Source organism: Ceratotherium simum, chromosome 18 (genome assembly GCF_057802395.1).
Source record: "Ceratotherium simum simum isolate JZ-2026a chromosome 18, ASM5780239v1, whole genome shotgun sequence".
NCBI lineage: Eukaryota > Metazoa > Chordata > Mammalia > Perissodactyla > Rhinocerotidae > Ceratotherium > Ceratotherium simum.
In genome coordinates this window covers 12,221,039-12,248,891 of record NC_141917.1, presented here as the reverse complement: position 1 = coordinate 12,248,891, position 27,853 = coordinate 12,221,039, and the positions used below count along the sequence as shown (strand labels likewise).

Genomic DNA, 27,853 nt, shown 5'->3' with positions numbered 1-27,853 from the left:
TCACATGGAACTGTAAACATAAAAGCAAATCCAGGCAATGAAATGAAGTGACTGTACTCAATAGCTGGAGGGTCACCCTACACACTTAAGTATTTATGACAGAAACGATAGGATGTTTGGGATTTGCTATAAAATACTCTGGGGGAAAAGCAGAGAAAAACAAGATTAGCAAAATCTGATCATCGCTGAAGCTGGATGATGGGTACACGGGTGTTTGTTCCATAGATTCTCTCGAGTTTTGTGTATGCTCACAATTTCCCACGACAAAGTTTTGGGGGTTTTTTTGAAGTGGGTCATCCAGATGATCTAAAATATACCTGCATCAATTTTTTGATAATATCAACGAAATAAAAAGTAATTTTGTCATATTCACAATCAATACAGATTTCAAAACCAGAAAGCAAGTTGCCAAAGTTATATACAGAATTCCAATTATTTATTTAAATGTTTTTAAAAATCACCTGGATGAAATACAACTTGTTTTTCACTAAACTATATGACAAGCATCATTTTGGTTGGCAGGCACTTACTATTTTCACATTGTCCCTTGCATTTCTCTATTTCTTTTTCCATCAGTAGCACAGTACCTGGCACATAGTAAGAACTCAGTCAGTGGTAGCCATCAACTATATTTATTTATAAATGATAGTGAGTGTTCTAAAACTCTTTCCAACACTATGATTTCAACAGTTCAGCAGTCCAAGAAAATACCAGAGTAAGAGGAAAGGAAAAACATTTTCCATATATTTAAGTAGGGGCCCATTACTTTGTCACTGTTGATACAAAGTGATAGTTTTCCCACAAAAGATATCCTAACAGAAAAACCCAAACTTCCTCAGAAGGTCAGACCGTCAACACCAAAAACTGACTTCATCAGCCACAATAAGGATGGGTTACCAAGGGACACAGCTGTCTCCCCTGGTCAGTGTCAACCTAAATACGTCAGGAGTGTCAGAGACCATGTGCTGCGGTGGCTCTATTAGATTAACCTCAACCTTTTAGAATCTGTGACGCTGCTATTGACCATCTTTTATTATCTTGTTGCATAAAACAGTCCTCACAGTTACTGTCTCCTCTAGCCTATATTATGACCGAGTTTGCTTGTACACGTCCTAATTTAGTCTCTAAGGAAATGCCTCCTCACTCCACCGCGTCAATTATGCCCTCCTTTAGCATATGTCTTTCTGGAATGAAGACTATCTTTTCCTCACAGGGAAGCACCCCTCCAACCGCCGACACACACAATTTCTCATACCAGCCACGGCTATATCCTTGGATTATATCAGAGTAGTACTCTATTTTCCAAAAAATAATCTGAGCAATTAAATGGAGATATTAATGAAAGGGGGAAATTTCCTCCACCAGCTGTCAGCCAGCACTATAAGTAAAACCTCAGTAATACATTTCTAGAGCAGAAACAAAGATTCTAAATTCCTCAAGTACAGACACAGGTGAAGTCCTATTAACTGTTTCTCACTTCAGGACTTCTGGAAAATAAAGCTTTGCCTATTCTTAAAGTTCTTCAGCATCCACACTAAAAATCTCCCTGACTATCACTAATGGGGTCTTGGATGGAATACAGGTTCCCAAACTTGATATCTCGGCATATTAGCTGGTAAGGTTTAATGCCCCACAAACTCCATGCTACAAATCAACGGAATACTTTTAAGTAACAGAAGCTCAGCATGAAGACAGAAAGGTACTATGAGAAACAGCACTCCATTTCTCATCTTCCAGTCCACTGCGTCTTGGTATCAGAATCACCAGTGACGACTCTGCTTCATTTCTACCTCAGGCGCCACGTCCTAACATCCCAACCAAGTGGGCATCCCAACCCCACCGTCACCACACAAAGCTCCTCACTCAAAACACATACCTTCTCATCCCTGTACCCACAATGGTCACAAAAGGGAAATAAGGAGAAAGATTGTGATTTTAATTTTATACTCCTTTGTCTGCTTGGAATCCAAACTACTGTGTAGCTGTTTTCTAGAGCGTGTGGTGCCGCACCTCTTGGAACGGTGAAAACAGTGACAAGCCCAAACCACCCAGAACTTACCTAGGAATACAGGCTAGATAGGAAATGAGTCTCCTGAGATCCTCTTGTCGTATTCTGTCATGGTTGCTGCGGGCCGGAAAGGTTAAAATGGGACCTCCACGCTTATCTCTGCCACCTGGAAAACAAACATTCAGAACACACTTAGACAAAAACAAGAGAAGACAGGACTCTACACGCCCACCACTGGACGTCCAGTGTGGTCACTGACCCCTCACGCAGAGCTGTACCTCCATCAAAGGCAAGAGCCCGTGATTCAGCAGAGACACGGCCAGACCATTCCACCCGCTCCCAGGACTCTAAAGAGCAAGTCTCAGATTTGCACGCCACCCGGAAGGTATTACAGAAGGCCTTGTCTTTTTCTTCCTATGTGTTTCCTCCCTTCTTCAGTTTTATGTTTGGACAGAAAAAACGTTTTCATGTATGTGTGCTTCATTCACCTTAGAGCACCACCTCCTCCAGTCTTCTCTCTCTCTCTCATTCTCCTCCACATTGTCCTCTCTCCTTCCCTGAACATCCTAAGCTCTCTCTTTGCTACCAACCAAATTGGGTTTGAAGTCTTGGAAGGGATAAGACAAGAATGTTCTTCAAACTTCACGCTGATGACAACTCTACATGACCTGGCGTTCCAGGGCACCTTTCTCTCTCAAGGGCAGGACCTGACCTCAAAGGTCAAGCTTTACCAATCTCTCTCATAGCCATGCATACAAAACAAGACAGACTGGCGTGCAAGATTTTAAAGCAGAACTACACTAACTTGAGGACTTTAGAAAAATTACATTACACACTAACTACAAATCTCAAATGATTTGCTTAGACAGACAGGCAGAAATATTTCTATATACAATCCTAATGAAGTCTCCTGGTATCACTGAACACTTTTAGTGAAACTGTCACATTTATTTTATGACTTCTACCAGAGTTTTCAGAAAAGAAAACAGAAAGAACATTTAGCCTTCCCAGGTGTATCCTTCATTCATTTTTACAACTCTGGTCATCTCTCTTCAGAAGCACAGCAATAAGATCTTAAAGTTCAAGTCACAATATGAAACTCTCAATTATTTTCTCCTCTTAATTATTTACCTCATCAGCAGAAAACCAGACTCTTTCCTTTTAGAAAGGCCAAAAAAGTATTCAGCAAAAGATGTTGGTATTTTAAAAACACATTTTACCAATATGGGTTTTTACAATTTTCTAGGATGATTAACACTCCTTCTAAACAGTAATGAAACAATTCTGATTCTGCATACTTAAAATGACCCACGTGTACCGTTCAGTCATGCAGTCTAGAAAAGTGTTAAATTATTTATAAATCCAGTAATTCAGGTGTTAAATGGGAACCACACTAAAACACTGCTATCAATGATGCCATGTATGGTATCGAGTGCTTTATGCACACATTCTGATTTGATCGTCACAATGACCCTGTTGAGAGGTTTTATCATCCCAGCTTCGTAATTCAAGATACTGAGGCTCCAAGAGCTTAAGTAAAGACAAAGCGACCAGGCCAGCATGGTCACACCCAGGTCTTTTGCTCCGACAAGAACTTATATAATTTCTTAAACCAGTGCCTTTAGTTCTTTCTAAAGTAGTAAAACTGTCAGCACAACTAAATGATGGGTTCCTAGGCCTTTTTTAGCAATGAAAGATACTATTAAAAAGTGAGAAGCAGTACTGTTACAAACAATAGCATGTCTTTACAAAGTAATCTTCTAAAATAACAAGTAGTATTTTTAGGATAATATCAATGGCTCTAGTTTTTGGAATACTTCTTGTCCCCAATATAAGACATATAACAATTCCAATATTTTTTTTATTTCCCAACATCCTTCCTTCTTTTCAAAAAAGAATCAATCTCCTTGATCAAAAATACTATAGATCAACACAGATTATAGAAACTTGAGTTTTTAAAAATACAGTATGATATTTAGATTAAAACATTCACCCCACTTTTGGTAAAGAGAATAGCATTTTTCTGGACCACCATTTGGAATTTCTTAAATGCAACTTAAGCTTTGATTCAGTAGGGAGACTAAATGCCAATGACCCGTGTTTGGCTCTCCTCCATCTGGGGTCATCGTATCTCACAATTCGAGCAAGGCATGCTCTACCATGAGTGCGAAAAGTAGAATGCAAAATCTGCCCATCAAAGCCATGCGTGAAGTCCACAGGTGTGCACGCTGCTCATGGCCAGGCTGTTCACTCCAGAAGTGAGAACTACATGCAAGTGTGTATGGAGGTACTGCTGCCTCTGTTGTACTGTTTCAACTCCCAACCACAGACATTCTCCCCGAGCTGGCAGCACTGACAAGGACTCCCGAGACTCTAACCAAACAGGATTTCATTCATGCCCTACAAAAAAGCTTATTTAAACCTAAACTTGAATTTTAATACAGAGGAAAAAAATTTACTTTATCTTTTCCCTTTTCCCAGAACAGAGCTTCAGAAAACTCACTAGAATAGTTTTAAAACTGCATCAGAAATCACTTCTGAAGTAAAAATTGCATATTCTCTACTTAAATAACGCATAATTTGTTTTCATACGCTAACCACCCTGCATCGGGGTGCATCTCCCAATCTGTGCTGTCTCAGAGTCAGTGATGGGCAGGTGCCAATCACTTGTCTGCTGACCTGTCCCACTGAAGTTAAAAAAAATCTCAGAACAGATGAAATGTAGTATTAGCTTAGAGGAACATGGTCTCTGAACCTCAAGGAGCTTAAAATCAACTGCACAGATGTCTATTTAGATCATATTCCCCAAGATTTAGCTTAGTTGCCAATGTCACAGAATGCACACATGAAAATACTGTCCCAGTTATGAGGCAGAAAAGTGACAAGTTCAGAGTTCTTGTTCCTGAACTAATAAAAATAATACTGCTGCAGCTCATAAAAGTTTCTTCTACTAGATATACTCACATGTGTGTGATGTCAACTCCCAGCCTCATGGTAAGGCAGGTGGGACAGATGTCAGTCCCATTTTATAGATGCAAACTCAGCGCCTTAGTTTCTCCAATGAAAAGGGCAGGAAACCCATTTCCTGCACCTCCCAACATCCCAGGGTATCTATGTAAGAGCTTTACGGTCTCTGGACCCCTACCTGTCTGTCATTAAAACTAACAGCTCATTAAAGATTATCTGCCTATCCAAGTGCTGTGATAGTAAAAATGAAACAGAAAGTATAGTTTTTGTTCGTAACGTATAAAAACTGCATCCTCTACCCTCCCTCTCCCCATACTCCATTTATTCCATGAGGCACCTCTCCCCTTCTAGTAAACTATGTAATTTACACCTCCTGTTGTTTGTCTGGAAGCCCTGTGGAGGCAGGCATCTGCTCCTTCACTGATATCAGTGTATACTCTCGATGTCTAGTGAGAGACCAGCACATAAAAGGTACTCAGTACATATCTGCTGAATGAATGGACTCTTCATCCATATGCCACCCAAAGTTAATTAAAAATACCTACCATCAGGTATCATGAAGTTAAAAACAGAAATGCCTGATGAACATTCCTATAGAAACACAGATGCTAACTGAACTGAGGTTTGAAGGCCCCACATTACAGCTATAAGTGTCTGTGTGGCACCTATTTCTAAAGCCAGTGACACTCACTTCCCTTGTAAAACTCCAGGGGACTTGGTCTCTTGAGCAACAACCACAGAAGCAGCTAGACTCAGAGTCGCCCCTTTTTCTTTAAATGAATTAAGAACTCACCTCTCACCCAATTAGAATAAACTTCTCTCGTAAGGAGGGCATACTTACTCTGAAAAGTATAACGTAAATTTCAATGAACCAACTGTACTTTTCTCTCTATGGCCCTTTTGAATTTCTGGATTAGAACACCATTGAAAACGATTCTTTACGCCCCCCTCAGGAACAGTCTAACTCATTGACCATGAAAAGTAGACTTACAAAGGAAAGTTCTGAAAAGGCATGGTTTGTAAAAGAGAAATTACGGCTGCTATCTATTAAGTCTGCTATCAACTAACACAGCTCTGTTAAAAGGGTGTCCACTGGGCCCCTGCTCTAAGGGCAGCCAAGGCCAATAATAGCTCGTCTGCCCCATACCTTCACGTGCTCGCCTGTTGCTTTGCTGCCTAGTCCTGAAACGACTCTCAGAACATTTCAAATGAAGACTCTAAGAGGAATCCATAGAGCACTTGAAAGGCCTCTGGCAGCACTGGGCCGTCCCGTCAGTCACTGCGGCTCAGGCTGTGCTAGAGGCTAACAAGAATATCTGAGACAGATGGGAGGTGCCCCCTTCCCTTTCCAGGAAATGAGCAATTTTGTAAAACTGGAACAAGAACTAGAGTCAGTAGTCACAATACTAACAGCAAACCTCTGGGCAATCAGAAGTTCCGCGCCCTCCACTTCGGCAGCCCGGGTTTATGGGTTCGGATCCAGGGTGCAGACTTACACCACTTGTCCAGCCGTGCTGTGGCAGCAACCCACATACAAACTAGAGGAAGACTGGCACAGAAGTTAGCTCAAGGCTAGTCCTCCTCGGCAAAAAAAAAAAAGAAAGAAAGAAAGAAACAAGCAAGGCAGAGTAAATCGTGCATACTCCATTCCTGTTTATCTAGGGGAGAGGGTGATGAGAATAGATAGACGGATAGAGAGAGCACTTATATTTTAAAAGTAAAAGAAATAAATCAAAACCAAAGAAAACAAAAAAGGTTTCCAGGGTGGAGGAGGCAAAGAGAGAAACTAGATTTCTTTGACTATACTTTACCTTTTTTTCAGTTTTTACGCTACAATGACATACATATTTTACTTAATATTGAAGCAAGATTAAGTGCGTTTTTTTTTAAGACTTAAAAATGTAAAGCAAAATAAAACAAATGATCCTGAGTTTCAAGTTGCTAAGAACTTCACCCACACAGAGACGAACTATTTCACGTGACTTTACAATGTAACAGTAATAGGACCGTACCTTCCTAGTGGCATATGCCCTTAGAACAACAAAACAATAACAAAAGTATTAAATTACATGTGGTGGTCAGTCTGTGGTGATAGCATCAGTATTACAATGTAAATAAGTAATTACGTTGATGGGGGTAGGACTAAGATTTTTAGCATAAGGAAAAGGAGGTACAACTATAAAATCAAAGAAAAATAAAATATCTGTAATCCTAAATTTGAATTGGAAATTTTGGTATGGAGTCATGACATCTTTTCTCATTAAAAAAAAAAAAATATATATATATATACACACACACACATATTTCCTAGATGTGTCCACTGAAGAGGCACAGAAACAGTGACCCACCCAGTAACAGCGAGCTTCCCTAGCACCCTGCACCATTCCCCAGGCAAAGGAACCAGGGCGTTTTAGAGAATGGGTCTCTGCAGATATGGAGCAGAAAATAGACAAGACGGGCCTGAACCATCTGGTCACATCAGCAAAGAGAGAAGCAGTATGACTGTGGCACTTGGATTCAAGAGCCAGTCTGAAGAGGCTCCCATTGGCCAAAGACGGGAAAATTTTAACTTCATAAGAGAAAAAAAAAAATTACAATGAATTGAAATACATCAAATATATTTAAAATCCTGAGCTCAAAATCACACTAAAAGAAAACGTCAAAGGATTTTTACTAGTCTGAAATGACTAGTGGTCATTTTTCATTAGTCTGAAAACTGGTAAAGGACAAGAATCAATCATTTACCCTGCGTTTCCTACGAACTGTGTTCTCAAGGTAACCAAGAAACTGCTGATGGGACACTTCTCTTTATGGAATACCCAAGTCGATAAACAAAGAAGAAAGGATGTAATCAGAATATCACAAGTTTGCAACCCCAATAAAATAACAGATCTAAGCAATGATCATCAATGAATGGTTAACATCATAAAAAAGAGACAGCCAGACTCTCCCAATAAAACTCGCAATAGAACTACCCAACACCACCCATTACGGATTTTTGCCTCCTTCCCTGCAAAATCTAAGCTAAGTCTAATCAAGCCTCAAGATGCAGCTCCCAGTTTACAGGAAACACAAGAGCAGGGGAACATGTCAAATGACCACCCAGGGATGCAACCAGCAAAAGCTAAAATGGAGGGAAATCTACAGGGAAACATGTGTTTCCTCAGCTCATAAACATAAGGGGATAAGACAAAAAGAAGGAGAAGGAGGAAGAACCTACAGGTGAAAAGAGACGTCAGACGTGTCAACCAACTGCAGTGTATGTCCTGTAAAACAAATCATGAGACAAGCAGGGAAATTTGAATATTGATTGGCTTTTTTTAGGTTAAAGAATTACTATTCATTTTTAGGTCTGTTAAAGGTATTGAGGCTTTTTAAAGCTTTTAAAGGAATACAGACGAAACGAGATTACTGAAGTGAACCATGGGTTCATGGAAATTCATTATACTATTCTCTCTCCTTTTGGATGTTGAAATGTTCATGATAAAAGTTAAGGGGGAAAAAGTGTTCTTAATTCTGGTGGCTGTCTGTGAGTTCTTTTAAAGTCCAAACCCTAATGGTATAGGAACCACATGTAGTAGTTGACATTATATGTATATATAAGATGTACACACACACACACAAAGGACATTAAGTATATACGACACATTAAATATGTATACTATAAATATATACTACATTATTTATATATGTATATATTTTTTAATGTTAAATATAAACTACAGGACACTTCTTGTACTGCTCCTCCTCCTGACTTCAAGCATAAAATTAGATACGTCATCTAACCTCATTTAACTCATCCTCCGAGTGGAGGAAGTAGTACTTTGCTATCTTACGTAAGTGCAACGAGAATTACTTTTTAAAGTACCTGGAGATGAGCCTGAAGATCAGAAATGTTCAAGTTCAAGGAATCCTCACTGGTTTTTTAGAGGTCTTGAGCTAGAAAGTATCTCATGGAATCAATGATCTTACGGCCTGCTTTTTCAAAGCCCTGGCTATTCCACTTAGATTTAATTACTAAAAGCCACTCAGATGGAGAGCTTTCACAAAGGTACCATAATAAATATCCCTTAGTATTTTTAAAATTGGGGTCAGAGCAGAAAGCACATTAGCAATTCTCAGAGCTAGGCGGTGGAGGGAACGGGGACTGGGTATGGGGATCTTTGGGGGGTGATGAAAAGTTCTGGAATCACACAGTGGTGATGGCTGCACAACCTTGTGAATACACTAAAATCTACAGAATTGTACACTTTTTAAAGGTGGATTTTATGGCATGTGAATGATATCTCAAGAAAAAAAGATAGGATCAGAGGTAAAAATTTTACTTTTTCATTGTAACTTTTCAAAAAAAATTCACCATACAAGTAATCAATTTGTTTTTAATTTAATAATTTTTTTTCCTTTTCCCTTCCTAAAAATAGCAAGCCTAAGGCAATCAGCAATGATCTCATGCTAACATAATTTGCCAATTCTGGTCATAAATTAGGAAACACTATAAAATTGTGGTGGCCTACTCACTTTGTTTTGCTAACACAGCTGGTGGAAGTCCTACCATCTCTAATATTTAAAAACAGTTCCATACTAATTTGTAACAATGTAAAACTTCCCTCCCCACTAAAGAGATCCAACTTTAGTTAACCCTGCAGAATTTAAGGTTTTAGTAAAGATTCATGATAAACTCTGACAGACTGCTGATTTTATTTCTTTAATTAGTTAAAAGGGAAATAGTTTTAGTTTTGACTTAGATAAAAACGCCATCTGATAATATATTCTGTATTAAATGCCTAATAAAAGAATGAATACAAACAAAAATCATCCATCTTAACCTCCCACTGTTCTTTACATGCCCATCTCCACGAATTTAACAAAAGAAGAAAGTGGAATAACAAGGGGTTTAGGAACAACAGGTACAGAAGGAGCAAGTGCTCTAGTCACAGATCCAAACTTTATAATAAAAAACTAATTAACGTGCAGGATCAGCTTTCTTTAAGCCTTTCTTACTGGTGCCTCTAATATTTATAAGTAGGGTCTTTCCATTATATTAACTTTAAAATCCATCCGTAAACTACAAAGTCAGGAGTTCACGAAACTGGCTATGAGTCTATATTATGCAGTTTGTCAGTAAATGATCAGAAAAGAGCAAATGCTACTTTTAAAACAGTGTATTATAAGCCAGCAGGTATTCTTTTTTCTTTCATTTTATTTTTACCATGTATTCCCAACAATCTAAAGCACTTTCTTCTTTTCATGAACTTCCTACTCTTCTATTACCTTCCCAACGCATTCTGAATTAGATTTACTTCAGCAAAATCATCAGTGTTTAACAGGGGCCAAGAAACACTACTGGACATAAAGCAAGGTAAGATTAGCAAAAATACCATAGCATCCTGTATATACACCAGTTCCACATGCCAAAAGGACACACAAAACATATAAAAGCAGCTAGCAGAGTTATAAATTTAAAATAAAATGTGTTCAAGAGGAGACATCAGATCAGCATAGTATGCCTGTTTGAGAAAGATAAAAATTTATCAAAGGAAACACATCCAGGAAGACTGTCTAAAAGCACGTGACAATCTACAGATTTACTTTCTCCTAAAATAGAGCAGAAAACTTGTTTTGTAACAAGTGAACTGGTGTCAATGGCTGTTCTGTTCATGTAGGAGGGAGCCCCCAAGGAGACAGCCAAAAAAGCCCTAAAGCTGACCGTCTATGTGCAGAGTAGAGGGCAGTTAAGCGCCCCAAAGCCTGGGAGACTGGTCCAGAGTCTGTCACCACGTTGCAGGAGGGCCAGGTGCCCCAAGGACCAGGTTCTACAGTGAAGCGGAGGACCCAGCAGTGGAGAGCACAGGGGCTTTCACAGTCCACGACATGAGTTCTAGGAACTCCAGGACCAGAGCACAAGAAGCAGAGGTGAGGAATTCAGGACATGTCGACACACGGTCACATTTCCACCACTTCTGCTGAGATGATGGACTTCAAAAAATCAGTTGTTTTATTGCACTGATTGGGGCAAAACAGCCAAATGTTTGCTGAATGACAGACCCACACATATTTTAATTACCAATGCTATCTGACCTATAACATGCCTGACAGCTAGAAGAAAACGCGTTGGGCGCTAATTTCTCAGGAACATGCTACAAAAATAAAGCAGTTAAAAATGCACTGAAATGCCAATGCTTTTCTGTGTGTGGCAGGCGAACTGGTTAAGTATTTTAGACCCTGATATTGTGTCAGAGAAGTCAGAAGGAACAATAAAGCAGATTAGAAAATTAAACTTTACCTGAAAGGTATGCAACTTTTTCCTTTAAAATTGGCAAAACGTCCATAGCTTTCATTTCATCGTTTTTTCGAAACCCTGAAATACATAAGGAGAAAACAAAATTACTAGGTTGCTCGAGTGACATTTAATTTCTTAACCATTCTATCCAATGCCAACACCAGCTTTCTTCACACCCATTAAATTAACTTCAGAAACATCATCATTTGAAAACATTTGAATTCTATGAAGGAAAGTCTCTGATCACAGAATTATCTTCTATTTTAATATAGAATAATGATTTGCACACAGATCTAGAGGCTCCTGTACCAATCAGGCTCTTGGCCGTTTCTAGCAATAAAGATCCAGTCTCAAAAAAACAGGATATAAAATTAGTCCAGATAATTTCAAAAATCTTCATTTTAATCTTGTAGATTAATGTAAACACTGGCAAATAAAGCAGCAACACTGTGTTTTAAACATGTGGTACACTAGAGCAGCGGTAATGAATTCAGGCACACTAAAGCCTCTAGAGGGAGCTCAAGGCCTCTTCCTATCAGACTTCAGAGTCTGGTTAAAAATAAACAGCGGAGGGAGGAGAGAAGGGATTATAAATAGCTGGGGACTGGCCACAGCTCCCTCTTCCAGGCTTTCTGGGTCATGCCCCCCTGGAGGAATGAATGTCACTGGGTAATGTGGTAAGATGGCCTGGTGCCACCTGCTTCACAGGTGGCTAAGGTCCCTCTTCTCACTGCAAACCAACTGTCCCCATGCCCCCAGTACCATAGAAGGCCAAGTGGAAATACTGTGGAAAAGAAGCACGGAGCAGGCAATTTAGGCCAAGCCAACATCCATCTAAGCAAAAGGAATTCTTGCAGCCCAAATGTGTTCGGCCCAGCTCACTAGGGCAAATGGACACATGAGAGTTTGGGGTCAAAAACTTTCATACTCCTAATAACACCTCAGGATATTTCTCTTCGAAGTCTCCAACAGAGGTAATCTAGGTTCAAGATGCTGGCCCTTCTCATCAAAACTAGTGACTATCATTATCGGCAGAGCAATCTCTAGAAAAAATAGAAGAATGTTGCCCCATCCCTACTTTCCTGTTTATTTTTGCCAAAACAGTACAAAGAAAGCATCCAAAATGTTAGCTTGGTAACACAAGAGATAATAGATAGAGATCTGGAATTAGAAAGCAAGAGAAGTACCCTAAGTAAACAATGGAGCTTCTACTTCTGGTATGCCCGAGTAGCTCCTATTGGACCAGCCCTGCCTCAGATTAAATCCATAAAAAAAACCCAACTATCTCAAGGCACAGAAGAGTAACCAAAAGCAGGGAGAAACACTAGAAAAAGGAAATGACTTTATTAGGGTTTTTAGCCTGAGAGCATGGCCCAGTCTAAGCCACACGGAGCTGCTAAAACAAGAAGCAGGATAGAGCTCAGGGGGACCTCAGCTGCGGAAATTGAGAGAGAAATCATGAAAAGGATACGGGGAGCCCCAAATTCTGTGCATAAACTTGGCCCAAATCTCTGCCTGGCCCCTGAACTTCCCATGTGCAGGGCAAGCTCCAAGCAGCCCAAGCTCCAAGCTAAGGAAAGCTTAGCTTTCCTTAAGATCCTAAAAGATCTGACTCGAGATTCAAGTTGCTGCCCACTGCAGAGGAGGCAGGGTTTGCAGCTTGAGTCCAGCCAAATTCGTAGCCTGCTAAAAAGCAAGCAAGTGAACAACAAAATTAGCACCTTTTGGAGGAATACAACACAATCCAACCTTTACAACATATCATTCACAGAAACAAAGAATGAATAGATTATCAGTGTCTTTTTTTTTTTTTTTTTACGCAATCTCTCCTGTCCATAGAACACTTATACATGTACTAAGAACTGGGCTTAATGGGGTTTAACTATGACAATCACTAGAGATTTTGCGTAAAGACAGCAGCAAACACATCCTGATGAGAACCCTGAGGTCCAGGCGGCTTAGCGGCACTACTCAGCCGGTTATGAAAGGGCTTGAAACAGAACCCAGGCCTCCAGATCACCAGACCATTTTGCTTTCCAATATACCACGCTTTGTGCTGGCAACTCACCAAGCTTTTAAAAAAGTGGCTATTTATAAAAGGCAAAACAAGAGCCAAGAGTTCTGCAATTTCATCCTTAAGCTTCCTTCAAAACTCTTTAATGGATGCAATCTAGTCTCAGCAACTCACTGCCAGTCATTGGGTAATTCACTGAACGCATCTGCAGAGACTGATTACATCCCGATTCCATCTGAGGTGGACACAGATGGCAGTGGGGCAAATGCCAAGAGGAATTATGCGCCACAACGGCCCTCAAGGAGACAAGTTAATAAATACCTACAGAACAAGGCATAGTAGGAAAAGTTCCATAAGCAGCAAAAGTGCTATGGGACCCACACAAATGAGGAGGCAGATCAAATGACAGAAATACTAGGAACAAGTAAGCCACAGCTGTAGATCCCAATCTACAGGGATTTGAAATGAGGACCCCCTTCTATTGCTACCAGATAAGAAGACGCATGCTTCCTACCATCCCACATAGCCTATGCCCACAGATGTCCTGGCCAGGACACAGCAAAGCCCTCAGAGAAGTGCCACCACCAACTGCTGTCCTGGATTCCCACCCTAGAGAAACAGGAACCCCACGTGGGCCTAGCTCCCTCTCACACACCCCTCAACAAGTAGAATGTCCTAATCCCAGTGCTGGTACCTTAAAAGAGGACTGTGTGACTTACATAATAACTCTAAAGCATTCTTGACAATTCCTGCTGACTCTCTGAACCGTTCCTATCTATTAATACCCTGGATGGAGTGAATGATGGATATTAGGGCTGCTGTGTTCCAGGCCACTTCACAGGAAGAATATAAAACAAGGTGAAGAAAACTGAACAATCTCGACAGAAAATCGCAATTTCCTATGTCCCATTATAAGCCACAGACTCACTCCCACGTATTTTTAGTTTCTGAAAACTGTAGTTACTTTAGCCTGTCAGTTCCTGAACTTCGCTCCTAAATTAAATAAGACTCATGGTCCTTCTAGAGGAGGAAAGGCACATGAATCACTGGCTAAACTGGTGTTGAAATGTGTTACACTTCTACTGCGAAATATGTACATGTCCAAACATAGACTAGAACATAAATTCTAAACAGTTTTACTACAATATTTTTGTTGACTATGTCGCAGAAAAAAAATGATAATTTTATTAAAATTGTCAATTAAAACTTTTAAAACAGAAAATAGGGAAAAAAGCAGAAATATAAAACTAACCAAAGATATTGAGTTTGTGCCTATTATAGCAGTCATCTAAGTATTATTTTTTATTTCATTTCCATTTTTAAAAACAAACCCAATAAGCAAAAGACTGAGGAAGCATGTATACATACGAAAACTAGATTAAACATATCATGTAACTTTCAATAAAAAGCAGGAAGAACTCAAGCAATGAAACGTCCTCAAATTAAAAAGGCAGATTCTGTTCCATGCCCTGAAGAGATATTTATGAAAACAGTGTGCGACTACTAACTGAATGAATGAATGAATGAATGAATGGCTTCTGTGCTTTTCCAGTGATTCTAGATTACACTGCAGATAAGACAATTCCTACTGTGTTCTTTCCTCTTGCATTAAAGGATCCAACTGTGGTTCCTGAACCTCAGTGACTATCCTGGAAGCGCACACCTCTCCTCCCATGCTCACGGAGTAGGAAATGAAGGGCCAATCCCTCTCAGAGTGACGCTTCCGAGATCCCAGACCACATCTTTGTGCCAAGAGCAGGAGGCAGCAGCAGTTTTACTTCTAAGTGCCACCACGGCAGTTTGACAATGCCACTAATAGGTGGAAGGGGGTGCCACAAAGAGAATGTTGGTAAAATTAGGAAAGAAAGGGCAGAAAAAGAACAGTAAGGTGGTAACTAACAAAGAGGTAAATGGCCAAAGTCAGAGGACAGTTAGTGGTGCCCCTTTCTTGAATTACATACTTTTTAAATTACACTGAGCTTATACTGAAGTGTGCAGAAAGATGACTGGATGCTGGTTACAATTTAAAGTACATTTCGCTGCGACAAAGGAACCAACGTGAATTTTAATGAAATGCTAGCTTCAGGGGACAGTGAACACAGCACAGGACGCAGTCAGCCGAGGCTCAGCCGAGGCTCATCCCGAGGTCCAGAGGTTTCCCAGGGGAGTCCTGGAAGGCATGCAACCACTGCTCTTTTGAACTAAGTCATCGAGGAATTTGATCAGAATGTTCACATGACAACATTTACTATTAACTCTAAGACCTTGATATTGATATTTGTTGAATGTTATTAGGGTAAAAGGGTTTGGGTTAAAAATCAGATTTTATTGTTGTGAACTAAATATAAATACGAAGTTAGTGGCTGATGATTTTCTTTCCTCTTTCCTGGTTTCAAGTCAACACAACATCTTTTCCTAAAACAATTAAATTTGAATATTTAGAGGTTTTAATACAGTCATGTAAAAATATCTCAACCCCAAGGTTCAGCATGATATTACTTGCCAAAATTGATTCTATTGTCACCTTTTAAATTGCTATTTGGTTCAGGAGCATGTCTATCTGAGATACATTTTAAACCTCTGCTCCCAAATCATCCATATCTCTTAAAATAAGCATTATATTGCCCATCGAGAGGACAGTTTTTCTCTCTCTTCTTCTAAATCAGCCTGCTAGCCAGAGGATGGGTCAGTTTTGTTCTCTGCTGTATCCCTGATGTCTAGGACAGCGCCAGGCACAGGTGGTCCATAAACATGGGGTGGCTGGATGAAGGAATGGATGAATGAATGAACCAACTAACAAATGAACATCCTCCTCCAGCTTCTTGCCCCTGAACCCCGATCAAGCATCCCAATGTTCCCTAACACTTTCTATTTTAGGTTTGTGAAATATAAGCTCAGCATTGTTCACACAGCCATTCCTATAGTGTGATTTATATTTATAACAAGGAAAATTAACCTTTCTGCCCTAAGAGGAAATATTCCACAAGTTATCATTCAACAATGGAAAAACCTTTTAGTTGAATCAGTGGTCTGAAACTTCAACTATCGAATACCCCACTGGTCAGATCAATTTCTCATTTTTTACCCTGAGTCTGCAGGGAGGTGCTGTATTGTTATTGTTGACAAATACCTTTTGAAGCGAGTCACTCCTGACTGGAATGCTCAGCACTTTGTCACTTCCTTGGTATTAAATTTTTTTAAAACAACAAACAAATAGAAAAGGAACAATAACCCCAAGTTTTTTCATTTAAAAAGAAAAAAGAGGACCACAGAAATATTTTCACAATGAGCAAAAGCTTTTATGCAGCACATTATCCCAACAGAATTTTTCACATAACTGGTTTTAAAAAAATTAAAATAAATCAAATGAGTTTAAAAATGAATCAAATTTTAAATTTTTTAAACTAAAACACAGGCCAATTTTTTTCCCCCTATTTCTCCCAGGACTTCTGGCAGATACTAGTAATTTGAAATTTTACATAATCCTCAAATTACTAGTCAAACAGTTTTTTTAGTAAAAATAGTGTTAGAAAACACCATAGTTATCTCCTGATCATTTGAGCTGAACCAAACGAAATGGCACCTGTTCTGAGCTGTCTGCCTCTCCTCCCGCGTGGAGATTTGCCCTTAAAAGACAATCCACGAGAGAAATGATGCTCTCATCCATTTTCGGAGGTCTCATTTGCCTGTCAGATACACTACTTTAGTATTTACTAAATGGGATAATGCAAAGTGGGAGAGATTGAAAAAAAATCCTTTACTTACAAAAACACAGGTTGTAGCAGTAATAAAAAATGTGTTAATAAATAAAGCAGCATTTTGAGAGAACAAAGAAGAGGAACATTAAATAGTAAGCTGGAGGGTTACTATTAGTACCGAGTCTTGGTGGCAATTACCGAATTTTACTCATTGGTTTATTTAGGGGAAACGCGTGCACGCACCCTTGAACACAAAGAGCAGGGTGATAAATCTCTGCATCAGCGGCGCCGCGCCTGCGCAAAGGGAGGTGACGTCACCCTTTCCAGGCAGGCCGTCCGCAGTTCCCACCCGGACCTTTCTCTGCGGTGCCTGCAGGATTAGTCACAGATCACAGGGAGCGGCGGTGCGCGGCGGCACGATGTTCGCGCTATCAAGGCTTTAGCTGGGCAAGCATTTACACTGGAGTTGCGTAGGAAAGAAGCATTTTAGCTAGCCTGGATCTTCCATGAAAATGTTTAAGGGGAACAAGATACAAGGTTATAAATCAAATGGTATAAATGTCTTTTTTACTAACATATTAAAGAAATTCAAAACATAATGCAATGCTTATATTATTTTTACATAAATATATTACTACAATCCACACATATAAAATGTTTATAAAATGCATATAAAGTGAATTAAGTACTTATAACTAGAATATGAACATGTTCACAGACCACCACACAGGAATATGGATGGGGTTTCATAGTCCAGCATAATTTTTGCTTATAACCTTGATGGTTATAACTGTCAGACTGCTTGATTTATTCCTTCACATAATTTTAGAAGAAACAGCCTGTAATATCATACCTTTAAGGAAGAAAAAGTGCCATAAGTTTGACTGATTCAAGAGAGTTAAGGGCATTTCAACTTAAAATAGCTCTGGCTTTTAATGTCTGGAGCACAAAACACAGAGGACACACCAAAATAACCAAAAGACCAGAATAAAAGATATTTTTAAAACTATTATATATATTTTAACATAAATGAAACAATGTAGATTTTTAACACTTGATGACTTAATTATGTATTGCCTATGTATTAGAAGTTGATTAAAAAGCATAACTAATAGACCAATGGAAGCGATTATTTCAATAATCAAAAAAAGGCGTAGTATTATAAACGAGAGTTCTACCTTCTTGTGATCTCATAAATCAAAAAAGAACCAGGAGCTCAGACATGCCATTCATCTTTGGATCACCAGGGACCAGTATAGGGCTAAGCACAGAGGAAATGTATCCTCATGTCTGCCTAATGCCAGAATAAAGAACACACACATCTGTCTGTGCATGTGCCTGTCAGGAGACATCTCTGGGGAAAGCTCACCCAGGCTATACCCCGGGACCCTAGACACCCCATCCTCAGCTACATACACGCACACACACATACACATATGTGCATACAAAGGGTTCTGTGATGCTGACCTGTTCCAAAGACAACTTGCTTGAAGTAAGCAGCAGCCTCTCAGAACAGCTGTTTAGAAACTTAAGTTTGATCAAATGAACCACAGTGAAACAACTGATACAATTTGATCATTGTATCAAATGACTTGATTTACATGAAATCATCCAAGGTTGACTACTAAAAGATACCCTGTTTAATCATTTCCTCGAACATTTCATATGTTAGCACATTTGCTTTCTATCAAATAAGGGAAAACTCTAATGCCCACATTTTTTTTAATATAGATCACAATCATATTCTATAAAAGGCTTTGGAAAATAAAGCTATATTATAATTCTACTCCTTTTCCTTCATATAAATACCTTTTTGATTATTACATAAGGAATAAGGACACAGAAAGGCTTTCAATTACAGAAAAGTGGTATAAATTAGTGACATGAAAACTTCTCTCAGTGCACACCGATTTGCCCTGCACTGGGGCAGGGTGGGGTGGGAGCTTGTACATAATTGTAATCCAGAGCTCTTGCTGAACTCAGTCTGTGTGGGAAAGCAACACACAAGAATGGTCAGTTCCGGGGCTGGCCCGATGGCGCAAGCGGTTAAGTGCGTGCGCTCCGCTGCGGCGGCCCGGGGTTCGCCGGCTCGGATCCGAGTCGCGCACCGACGCACTGCTTGGCAAGCCATGCTGTGGCGGTGTCCCATATAAACCGTGGGAAGATGGGCACAGATGTTAGCCCAGGGCCAGTCTTCCTCAGCAAAAAAAAAAAAATTTGAGGAGGATTGGCAGATGTTAGCACAGGGCTGGTCTCCTCAAAAAAAAAAAAAGAGTGGTCAGTTCCGTGGTACAGACACTTGTTATGGAGAAACCAGGGCCAGAGGGATCAGAACAGGAGGAGACATCTCGTAAAATGTAGGATTTGTGGGGGGAGATGATTATGGTGTGCCTTGACTACCAAGCAGGAGACTGTCATCACTGAAACAAAGAGGTGTCATGAAGCAGGCCCCACTTAAATGTCTAACGCTGAACTCATCCTCATCTCCGCAAACATGCCCCCTGCTGTGTGCATCCCAGCAGTATCTGGCCCCACAAACCACCAGCCACCAGGCCAAGCCAGGAACCCGGGCTTCTCCCTGCCCTCCATCCTCTCATGCACTCCTGTGGACTCCAGGATTTAACTGCAGCACCACGTCTCCCTGCCCCCACGGGCCAGCATCTCCCTCATGTGCATTATTCCAGCAATCTCCTAATCACTGTTCATGACTCCCTCTGAGCCGTTCTGCCACTTCCCCCTAAACATACATGTCACCATTTTACTCCCTATTAATTCCTCAATGGCTTCTCAGTGCCCTCAAATAAAGCCCAAACTTGCTGACACGGCAAAAAGCACCCCCTGATCCGATGTCCACTGACCTCTGCAGCCTCACTACTTCCCCCCTGGGGACCCTCTCCCCACGCTCACTGCAGGAATTGTAACACACCTTCGCTCACCCCTGAACTTCCACACACACTGCTCCCCCAGCAGCCTCAAACACCCCCTCACCTCCCAACATGCATGCTCTTCACCTTCCCAACTGTCCTTAAAGACTCAGAACCACCCACCCCTTCTGGAGTCCCCCACTGCTGGATCAGATCCCCACCCCGCACTCCCACAGCACCGAGCCCTTATCACATTGCACAGCAGTTATCTAAATGCTCGTCAGTGCCCCCGATCAGAAGGCAAGCTCCTAGAGGGACAGGACTGTCCCATGTCTTACTGTAGGGTTCTCACTGCCTGGCAGAGTGCCACGGCATGCAATAAGAGCTTCACACCCAGCTAGCTAACCCTTGAGGTTCAGAGTGCTTCAAGCAGTTGGACATTTTAAGTGGCAGTCTACAGTTTGGAGTTCTGAGATGGAAAGTACCCATCTCATCACAGACAGTCAGCAACAGCTCCAAAGCAGTCAACTCACTACACGAACTCATTCAGAGGAGGCTGAGGTGGCTGTATTTCTTTGTCTAGTATATTCTGTGACTGGCTAATACATAAAATTAAAATATAAATTAGGAATATGTAAATATAAAATAGGAAGTTTTACTTTGGTATTTTTACAATGTAATTAAAAAGTTATGTTCTGGGCCGGCCCCGTGGCTTAGCGGTTAAGTGCGTGCGCTCCGCTACTGGCGGCCCGGGTTCAGATCTGGGGCGCGCACCGACGCACGGCTTCTCCGGCCATGCTGAGGCCGCGTCCCACATACAGCAACTAGAAGGATGTGCAGCTGTGACATACAACTATCTACTGGGGCTTTAGGGGGGGAATATAAATAAATAAATAAAATCTTAAAAAAAAAGTTATGTTCTGCCCCAGCCACCAAATAATTAATTAATTATAAAAAGCTTCTCTGGTAGGAAGAGCGGGCTGTGATTTGGGAGAAGAGCATTCGGTGACTTTTTGTTCCGCCTTCTCAACAACCCAAAGGATGCAGGCCTTTAAGGGCAGTGGTTTCTAAGTAGGAAACAGGCCTCGTGGCCCTGCCTCCTTGCAGGCGGTAATGTCTTCACCCAAGAATTTCAAGTTACAGCGAAGTCCTCGAATTATGAGATGTTGTAAACAGAGCAGGCATGGCAGAATCAGCAAGACAAGTGAACTCCACACAACTCAGAACTGCGCCTCTTTCTTCCCTTTGTATGTAGCCTGTGCTGTTGTCTTAAGTCCCTCAGTACAAGAAGGCCAAGTACAGCCTGAGGCAGCCCAAGTGAACACTCATGAGAAGATGTCTATTAAATGCAAGTTAAGCCTCCGTGAATGTCATAGATCACAAACAGTAACATCCCAGAACACCTGCATTATATCACCCGCAACATCCTGCCTTGTCACTGACCATGAGGATGAAGAGAACAGAACTAACATCAGGCAGGGAGGCCGAGCCTGCTGCTCTTTCCAGCTGGTCTATAAATTTATGTACGACAAAGGGACTTCATCCCCACCAATGAACCGAGGTTTGGATTTAAAATTTGGCTTGGGGGGCGGGGGGGAGACACTGAACCCACAATCCTTGCCCAGGGGTCTTCCTCCAGGCTCCTCAGCAAACACCTCTGAATCCCTTCTACCCTCAAGACACTGTTGATTCGTTTTCCATCAGTGGAGAAACATAAGCCAAGGCTGAGTGTCTTAATAAGCTATCAATTAACTTGAGTGACCAGTGATTATATCTAAATTAATATACCATATCTAGTAGAGTCATAAAATTACACACACATATATATAAAAGACCAGGGCCGGCCTCGTGGCTTAGCGGTTAAGTGTGTGCGCTCCGCTAGTGGTGGCCGGGGTTCGGATCCCGGGCGCGCAGGGATGCACCGCTTCTCCGGCCATGCTGAGGCCGCGTCCCACATACAGCAACTAGAAGGATGTGCAACTATGACATACAACTATCTACTGGGGCTTTGGGCAAAAAAAAAGGAGGAGGATTGGCAATAGATGTTAGCTCAGAGCTGGTCTTCCTCAGCAAAAAGAGGAGGATTAGCATGGATGTTAGCTCAGGGCTGATCTTCCTCACAAAAAAAAAAAAAAAAAGATCAAAGTTTCTCCTAAAGTATTCAGCAAAGTTAAGATACTGTATGTCCATTTCTGCTTCAAAAATCTTCAGTTAATTCATTTATCCTTATTAATATATCACATAAGGTAAATACCACAAAGAAAAAAAACTTTTTTTTGTGTGTGAGGAAGATCGGCCCTGAGCTAACATCTGCCAATCCTCCTCTTTTGTTGCTGAGGAAGATTGGCCCTGGGCTAACATCCTTGCCCATCTTCCTCCACTTTATATGGGACGCCGCCACAGCATGGCTTGCCAAGCGGTCCTTTGGTGTGCGTCCAGGATCCGAACCAGCGAACCCCGGGCCGCCGCAGCGGAGCACGACGCGCACTTAACCGCTTGCGCCACCAGGCTGGCCTCGAAACAGAACTTTTAATTGCACTGAAAAGTTATTTCCACTTCAATAAACATGTATTTAATTCCAACATAAACTCACTAGAAAGATATATCTTTAATAACATCAAAGAATTTGGCAGAACTTTCTACCAGCCAGTCCTTTGATGAAGCTAGAGCTGTGTTTTTCGTCACTTGGCATTCATAAAGGACATATTTACACACGGTGCTCTCTTAAGCCCCAGAGATTTTCCCTCTAAATGACATGTTCCTGATTTTAAGAAGCTTATAAGCTAAAACAAAATAAAACACACATGAGGCCAAACAGTGGCCTTAACAATGTGTACGCAACAAGCAAAGTCTGATGGACAAATAAATGTCTTGCAAATACGCGCACTGTTATTTATAAAAGAGATATAGATACTGTTGTGATTAATTAGACAAATCCATTTAAAAGAATTACTTTTGTCACCGAAATTTTGACTCAATCCCTGGCACTAAAACTAAGTCCTTGGCATAACAAAGGTGTTCCAGACCATTTTGAAAGGGTTGGAAACCCCTGTTGTAGAGATTATAAACACAAAGCACAGAAGTGAACAGAAATAGAAATAACATGGTCAAGGATTACTACTGTGAGGTGTTAACCACTAGAAACCCACTCGATAGAGTACCCATAGCTGCTCTGCCTGAGTTACTTCCGTTAACCTACTTGACTTTGACAATTTTCTTCATCTGTTTCTAATGTATCAGAAATACATCTGAAATACACTGTGATACATCTGATGCTTGAGGATACAAGCAGAAACAAGCTAAGTCCTGTCCTTCAGATGTCTACTGACCAGCAGAGGACAGAGGGCCTGGGAACAGCATAAGACACCTAGGAGGAACAATTCCGTTACCGGTAAGTAAGGACAACTCAAAAAAAAAAGTGGTGCCTGTAACTTGTTTGTTTTCATGCTGAATTCTGAGTGTAACCCACAGTTAGGTTGGAAGCTTTCTCCCAGATCCTCCCACTTGGCATAACAAGATCTGACTGCTCAACAAGTGAGTGAGCCCTGAGGCCGTGTTGCTGGGCGGAAGCTTCCAGGGAGAAGGGCCAGCCTGACTTTGGTCACGGATAATGTGACCTGTCCTGTCTCAACATGACACAGGCGAGGGCAACCCAAGCCGTTAGGACTCACTAGCTTATAAGGTTAAATTAACTTCTTTTGCTCATGTTAACTCAGGTGCCAGGGTCCTGCCTTGCCCTCATTTCCAATCAGGGAAAATAAAATTCTAATAAATAGGTCCCTATCATTAATCTTTCTACTCAATTCCTAATAAGAAATTTAAGAAACTACAAAGAGAGTTGAGAAAAGGAATGCATCTGCTAATGTAAAAAACAAAAAGAAGAGAGAAAGTCATTTCAATTCTCTAACTACCTCCCCTCTCACCTCTTTCACCTCAAATTTCCTCCTGCATACATACAAAAGAATATGTTTTTAATCTGGTTTAAAATGTGTTTATTAAGCCACATAATTTAGACATATTGATGGGAAACATTTTGATGGATTTAATGTGGATTGACTCATCTCCCACTTGGTATTTTTATGCATATTCATTGATGAAGAGAAAAAGATGCAAATCACAAGGTGAAGAGGACAGGGGTGCCTGAGAGAGGTGTGAACCCTCTGGGAGGAAGAGGGGGAAGCTGCTCAGAAGGAAAGCAGTGTTGAGGACCCAGTGAACTTGAGGAGATGACCAGCCCAGGCATGGTGGCGTCTCCTCCCTCGATTCACTCAAGGTCGAGGTGGGAGCCCAGTGAGCAGAAGCCAGCCCAGGCTCAGAGGAAGGCACCCCAAGTGCTCCAGCAGGGCTGCGACCCCCACCAAAGGGGAAGAAGTGCAGCTGCGTGACCACGTAACCCATCGTCCCACCCGGGACACTGCTCAAGCCCAAGGGGCTGAGACGAAGGCGTCTAGTCTACCGGGCCTGTGCTGGGGCCGAGCAGCTCTGAGCCCCAGGGCCTCTTCCTGCTTGCCATGGGGTCCCGCGGTAAATAACTGAGGGAGGGGCGGGGGTGGCCAAGGGAGGAGGTCAAACCCTCCCACAGGTTACTTCCTCGGACTTGCCCCGCGCCACCCAATCTGAGGTGTGTAAGGCCCTCAGCTGTAAGCCGTGTAGGCTGGGGACTCCGTTTTCCTTTTGCCAATCCCCTAAATTGCTATGTTGCGGACAGGGAAAGAGTCACTATCCTATCTACTAGGAAGCCCAGGGAACATTTTCTCCCAATCAACTTAGCATAGAAACGCAAATGGCAACGCAATGAGGACATTCGAATAAGCTGTGTGCTTCTCACCAGCTTGCACCCCTGCAGGACCCTCCCAGGACTCTGCACAGCGACCTCAGGACACCCACGGCCAGGTGCTCAGGACCCGCACAGGTTACAAACAACTTCCTTCCAAGGGAACTATGACGAGACACAAGAGGTGCTGGGGGGTTCAGGGGGTGTAAAAGCTGCACTTCACACTAGCTGCCACTAGCACTACATTTTGTGGACGTCACCTGAGAACACCCGTGCCACAACTCAAAACAGAGCCTTCTGTCGCGGAACCAATGTGTTCAGCGTGGAGTCCAGGCTGGTCTGGCCGCCTGGCCTGCCACCTCCCAGCGCGGAGAACTGTGGACGGACACTGAGTCTCTCTGCATCTTTCTTTCCTCATTTGCGAAATGGGATGCCAGTAATACCACCTCACAGGACTGACTAGTAAACAGCGCCCAGAACACTATTATTGCCGCTGACATCTGAAGAAGCAGCTTACTCTCGGCTGCATGCATTTCGTAAGTGCTTTAAATACACGCATTTGGGGAAATTTTGCCCATTTACCTGCAATTATTGCATTCTATAAGGAGATGCATCTTTACTCAAAAATAAAAAAGAATAGGACTGAGACGTAGTTATTGTTAAAAGCCAGCAAAACAATAGACTTATTTTTTTAAAATCAACACAGTCAGGATCGATGAACATTGGCAATTTCCTTCTCCTGGTCTGACTCTATATAATTTAAGGAACTAAAGGCAATTTAAAGTAAGAACACTCTTCTGCCTAAGAGCTTTCAGCGTCTGTCCCGACCCCTTTGTCACACCCCTGAGCATTCTTGGGGTCTTGCTTACCTGTTCCCATCTGCGGAATGGGGCAAATCAGAATACAGTTAGAAATGAAAACAGATGAGGGAGAGAGTGACCTGAAGGGAACAAATTTTTTGGAAGAGTTCATCTCCTCTCATTAAAATGGTGGCAAGAAAAAACGTTAATAACCCAAAAAAGTGCTCCTTTTCTGACATCTTTTCACTTCCCCCTATTGTCAGGAGCCTGTCCACTGGCGTAAGAATTCCTTTTCTCCTGCTCTGAAGGGTGGAGGGGAAGGGAGGACAGGGCGTGCTATAGCGGCAGCTTTGCCAGCTGGCAGCCTCAGCATGCTGGTGACCACTGGGTCTGGGAGAGACACCAGAGTGCGCTGGTTTGGTGGCCACAGAGAAGAGGGCACCTGCCCCCCATGTCCATACTCCCCCCTGCACCTGTCCCGCCTCCGGGAAGTCTGTAACGGACCGAGGAGGTTGCTCTAAGCTCCTGGGTCAGGCCTGAGGCCAGAAGGCACAGACAGACGACACTCTCCCTCCATCCTCATCTTCCAGCTTCAGTCTCTCTTTTTAATACATGATCATGGATCATCTCTCATTTTAATAGATGATCAAGAACAAACAGAATTTTCCCACTCTGCCTAGACACGCAGGTCAACACTGCAATGTGCACACAAGCTAGCTGTGCACACAAGAAGATGCTGGCCTTCGTATACACACTGTCCACGGCTGCCACGCCTTCAGCCCACTATGCTGAAGGCAGAACTCATTCAAAAAGATGTTTTTAAAGCGATGAAAAACCACACTAAGTTTTCCTTCTTTATCCCTTGCAAAAGCAAGCCCAGATGGTTCTGTGGAAGCTCATGGCATAACATCAGTCAACTCTACAACGGTACCACCTCAAAACCTCAAAACAGGAGAAGGATGGGTGGGGGCTATTATGGGAAGTAACTTCTAAGAGCCCTGAAGGCTTTACATATTCAATTATTCACTTTATGGTAAAACAAAAAAGCTTTTAAATCAATTTTTCCAATTCTTTCAGCTACTAAAACAAAAGCCCAGGCAAAATAGGCCCCAGACTTAGAAGAGAATGTAGGCTGGTCTATATGAAGGTGTATGGATTACATGTATATGTTTGAAACTACCGTCCCGTTTAAGAACCGGAACACTGGCCACGCCCCTGCCTGATGGTACACCTCCTGGCTCCAGTCACAACCACTATGCTGACTTTTAGGATAACCATTCCTTTGCTTTTTTTTTTTTTTTTTTACAGTTTTGCCATTTATGAATCTATCGCTACACGATATATTGCTTCGTTTGCCTGTCTTTGAGCTTCACAACATGCATTCTCTCGTGACTTGTCTCCGGTTTGCATGATGTGTACACTGAGCTTTATTTAATGCTCCATTCTCTGACTATACCACGCACTTTTGTACGCAATCCTGTTAATGGACATTTGCTTTGTCTCTCTCTCTTGCTAGTATAAATGATGCTGCGTGAACAACCTCATGCACGTATCCCAGAACACACTTCCAGAGCGTCTCTAGGCCTAATAATAGGCCTGCGGGAGAAACTGCTGGATCAGAGTTTATGCACTTTTTCACGTTTACGAGGTGATGCCAAATTTTGTTCCCACATGGCTGCACGCCACATCCTCTCTAAAGCTTGTATTGTCTGTCAGATGAGTCTATGTATTCTTTAAGGATGCAATTACTTGGTACCTTTTACCAAAGCGAGTTGAAGAAAAAAACAAAAACAAGCATATGATGGGCGAGAGATTAGTTTGAAATTAATTTGGGGTTCTCACCTCTCTGACCCAATAGAACAGTAAACTAGATTTTCACATTTTGTCCTGAAAGTTGAGGCTGAAAGAACAGGATACCCCAGATGTTTCCCTTTCTATTTCTATCTCAACTGAATTCCCCTAATAGTTCCTCCTATTTAAGGCTCCTTAAGAGGAATTGCCAAAAAGGAACTGCTGTGGAGACCCGCAGTCTCAACCTCCAACAGCCTGTGTTCCAAAACTGTGTACGTCCGCTGTTACTCGATTTCAGGAATGGACTTGCCCACAGAAATGATGCTAGGGATTGGTCTCAGGGGTTCCCTCAAAAGTCTGTTTAATACACAAGAACCCATCGATGCCCCTGACACGGGCTGGAGCAGAAACAGGGAGGAGGAGGAGTGGACACCAAAAATACAAACCTTCCTGCCCTTCTCCAGGGAGGACCGAGCCAAGACACGGGACAGAAAGATGGGCCTTGCCTTCACCACCCTCCCACTTGCAGAGTCCCCCTCCCCAGGCTCCCCATGTGCGCAGTCTGCTGGACTGCATGGCCCAGACCACCCCTACCTCTAACCAGACCTCTAACACAGCAAGCAGTTCTCAAAGGTTCTGGTCTCAAGACTCCTTTAC

At 41.9% G+C, this 27,853-nt stretch overlaps 1 protein-coding gene across 2 annotated transcripts in view; it reads right to left on the bottom strand.

The window, feature by feature from the left end:
• TRIO (trio Rho guanine nucleotide exchange factor) overlaps positions 1-27,853 on the bottom strand; it is a 355,370-nt gene that overhangs the window by 219,172 nt on the left and 108,345 nt on the right. For both annotated transcript variants that reach the window (XM_087443141.1, XM_087443142.1), the window contains exons 2-3: positions 11,259-11,333; positions 2,060-2,174 (exon numbers count right to left, since the gene is read on the bottom strand). In XM_087443141.1, the coding sequence (XP_087299267.1) occupies positions 2,060-2,174; positions 11,259-11,333 (190 nt within the window). The remainder of the gene's footprint in view (positions 1-2,059; positions 2,175-11,258; positions 11,334-27,853) is intronic.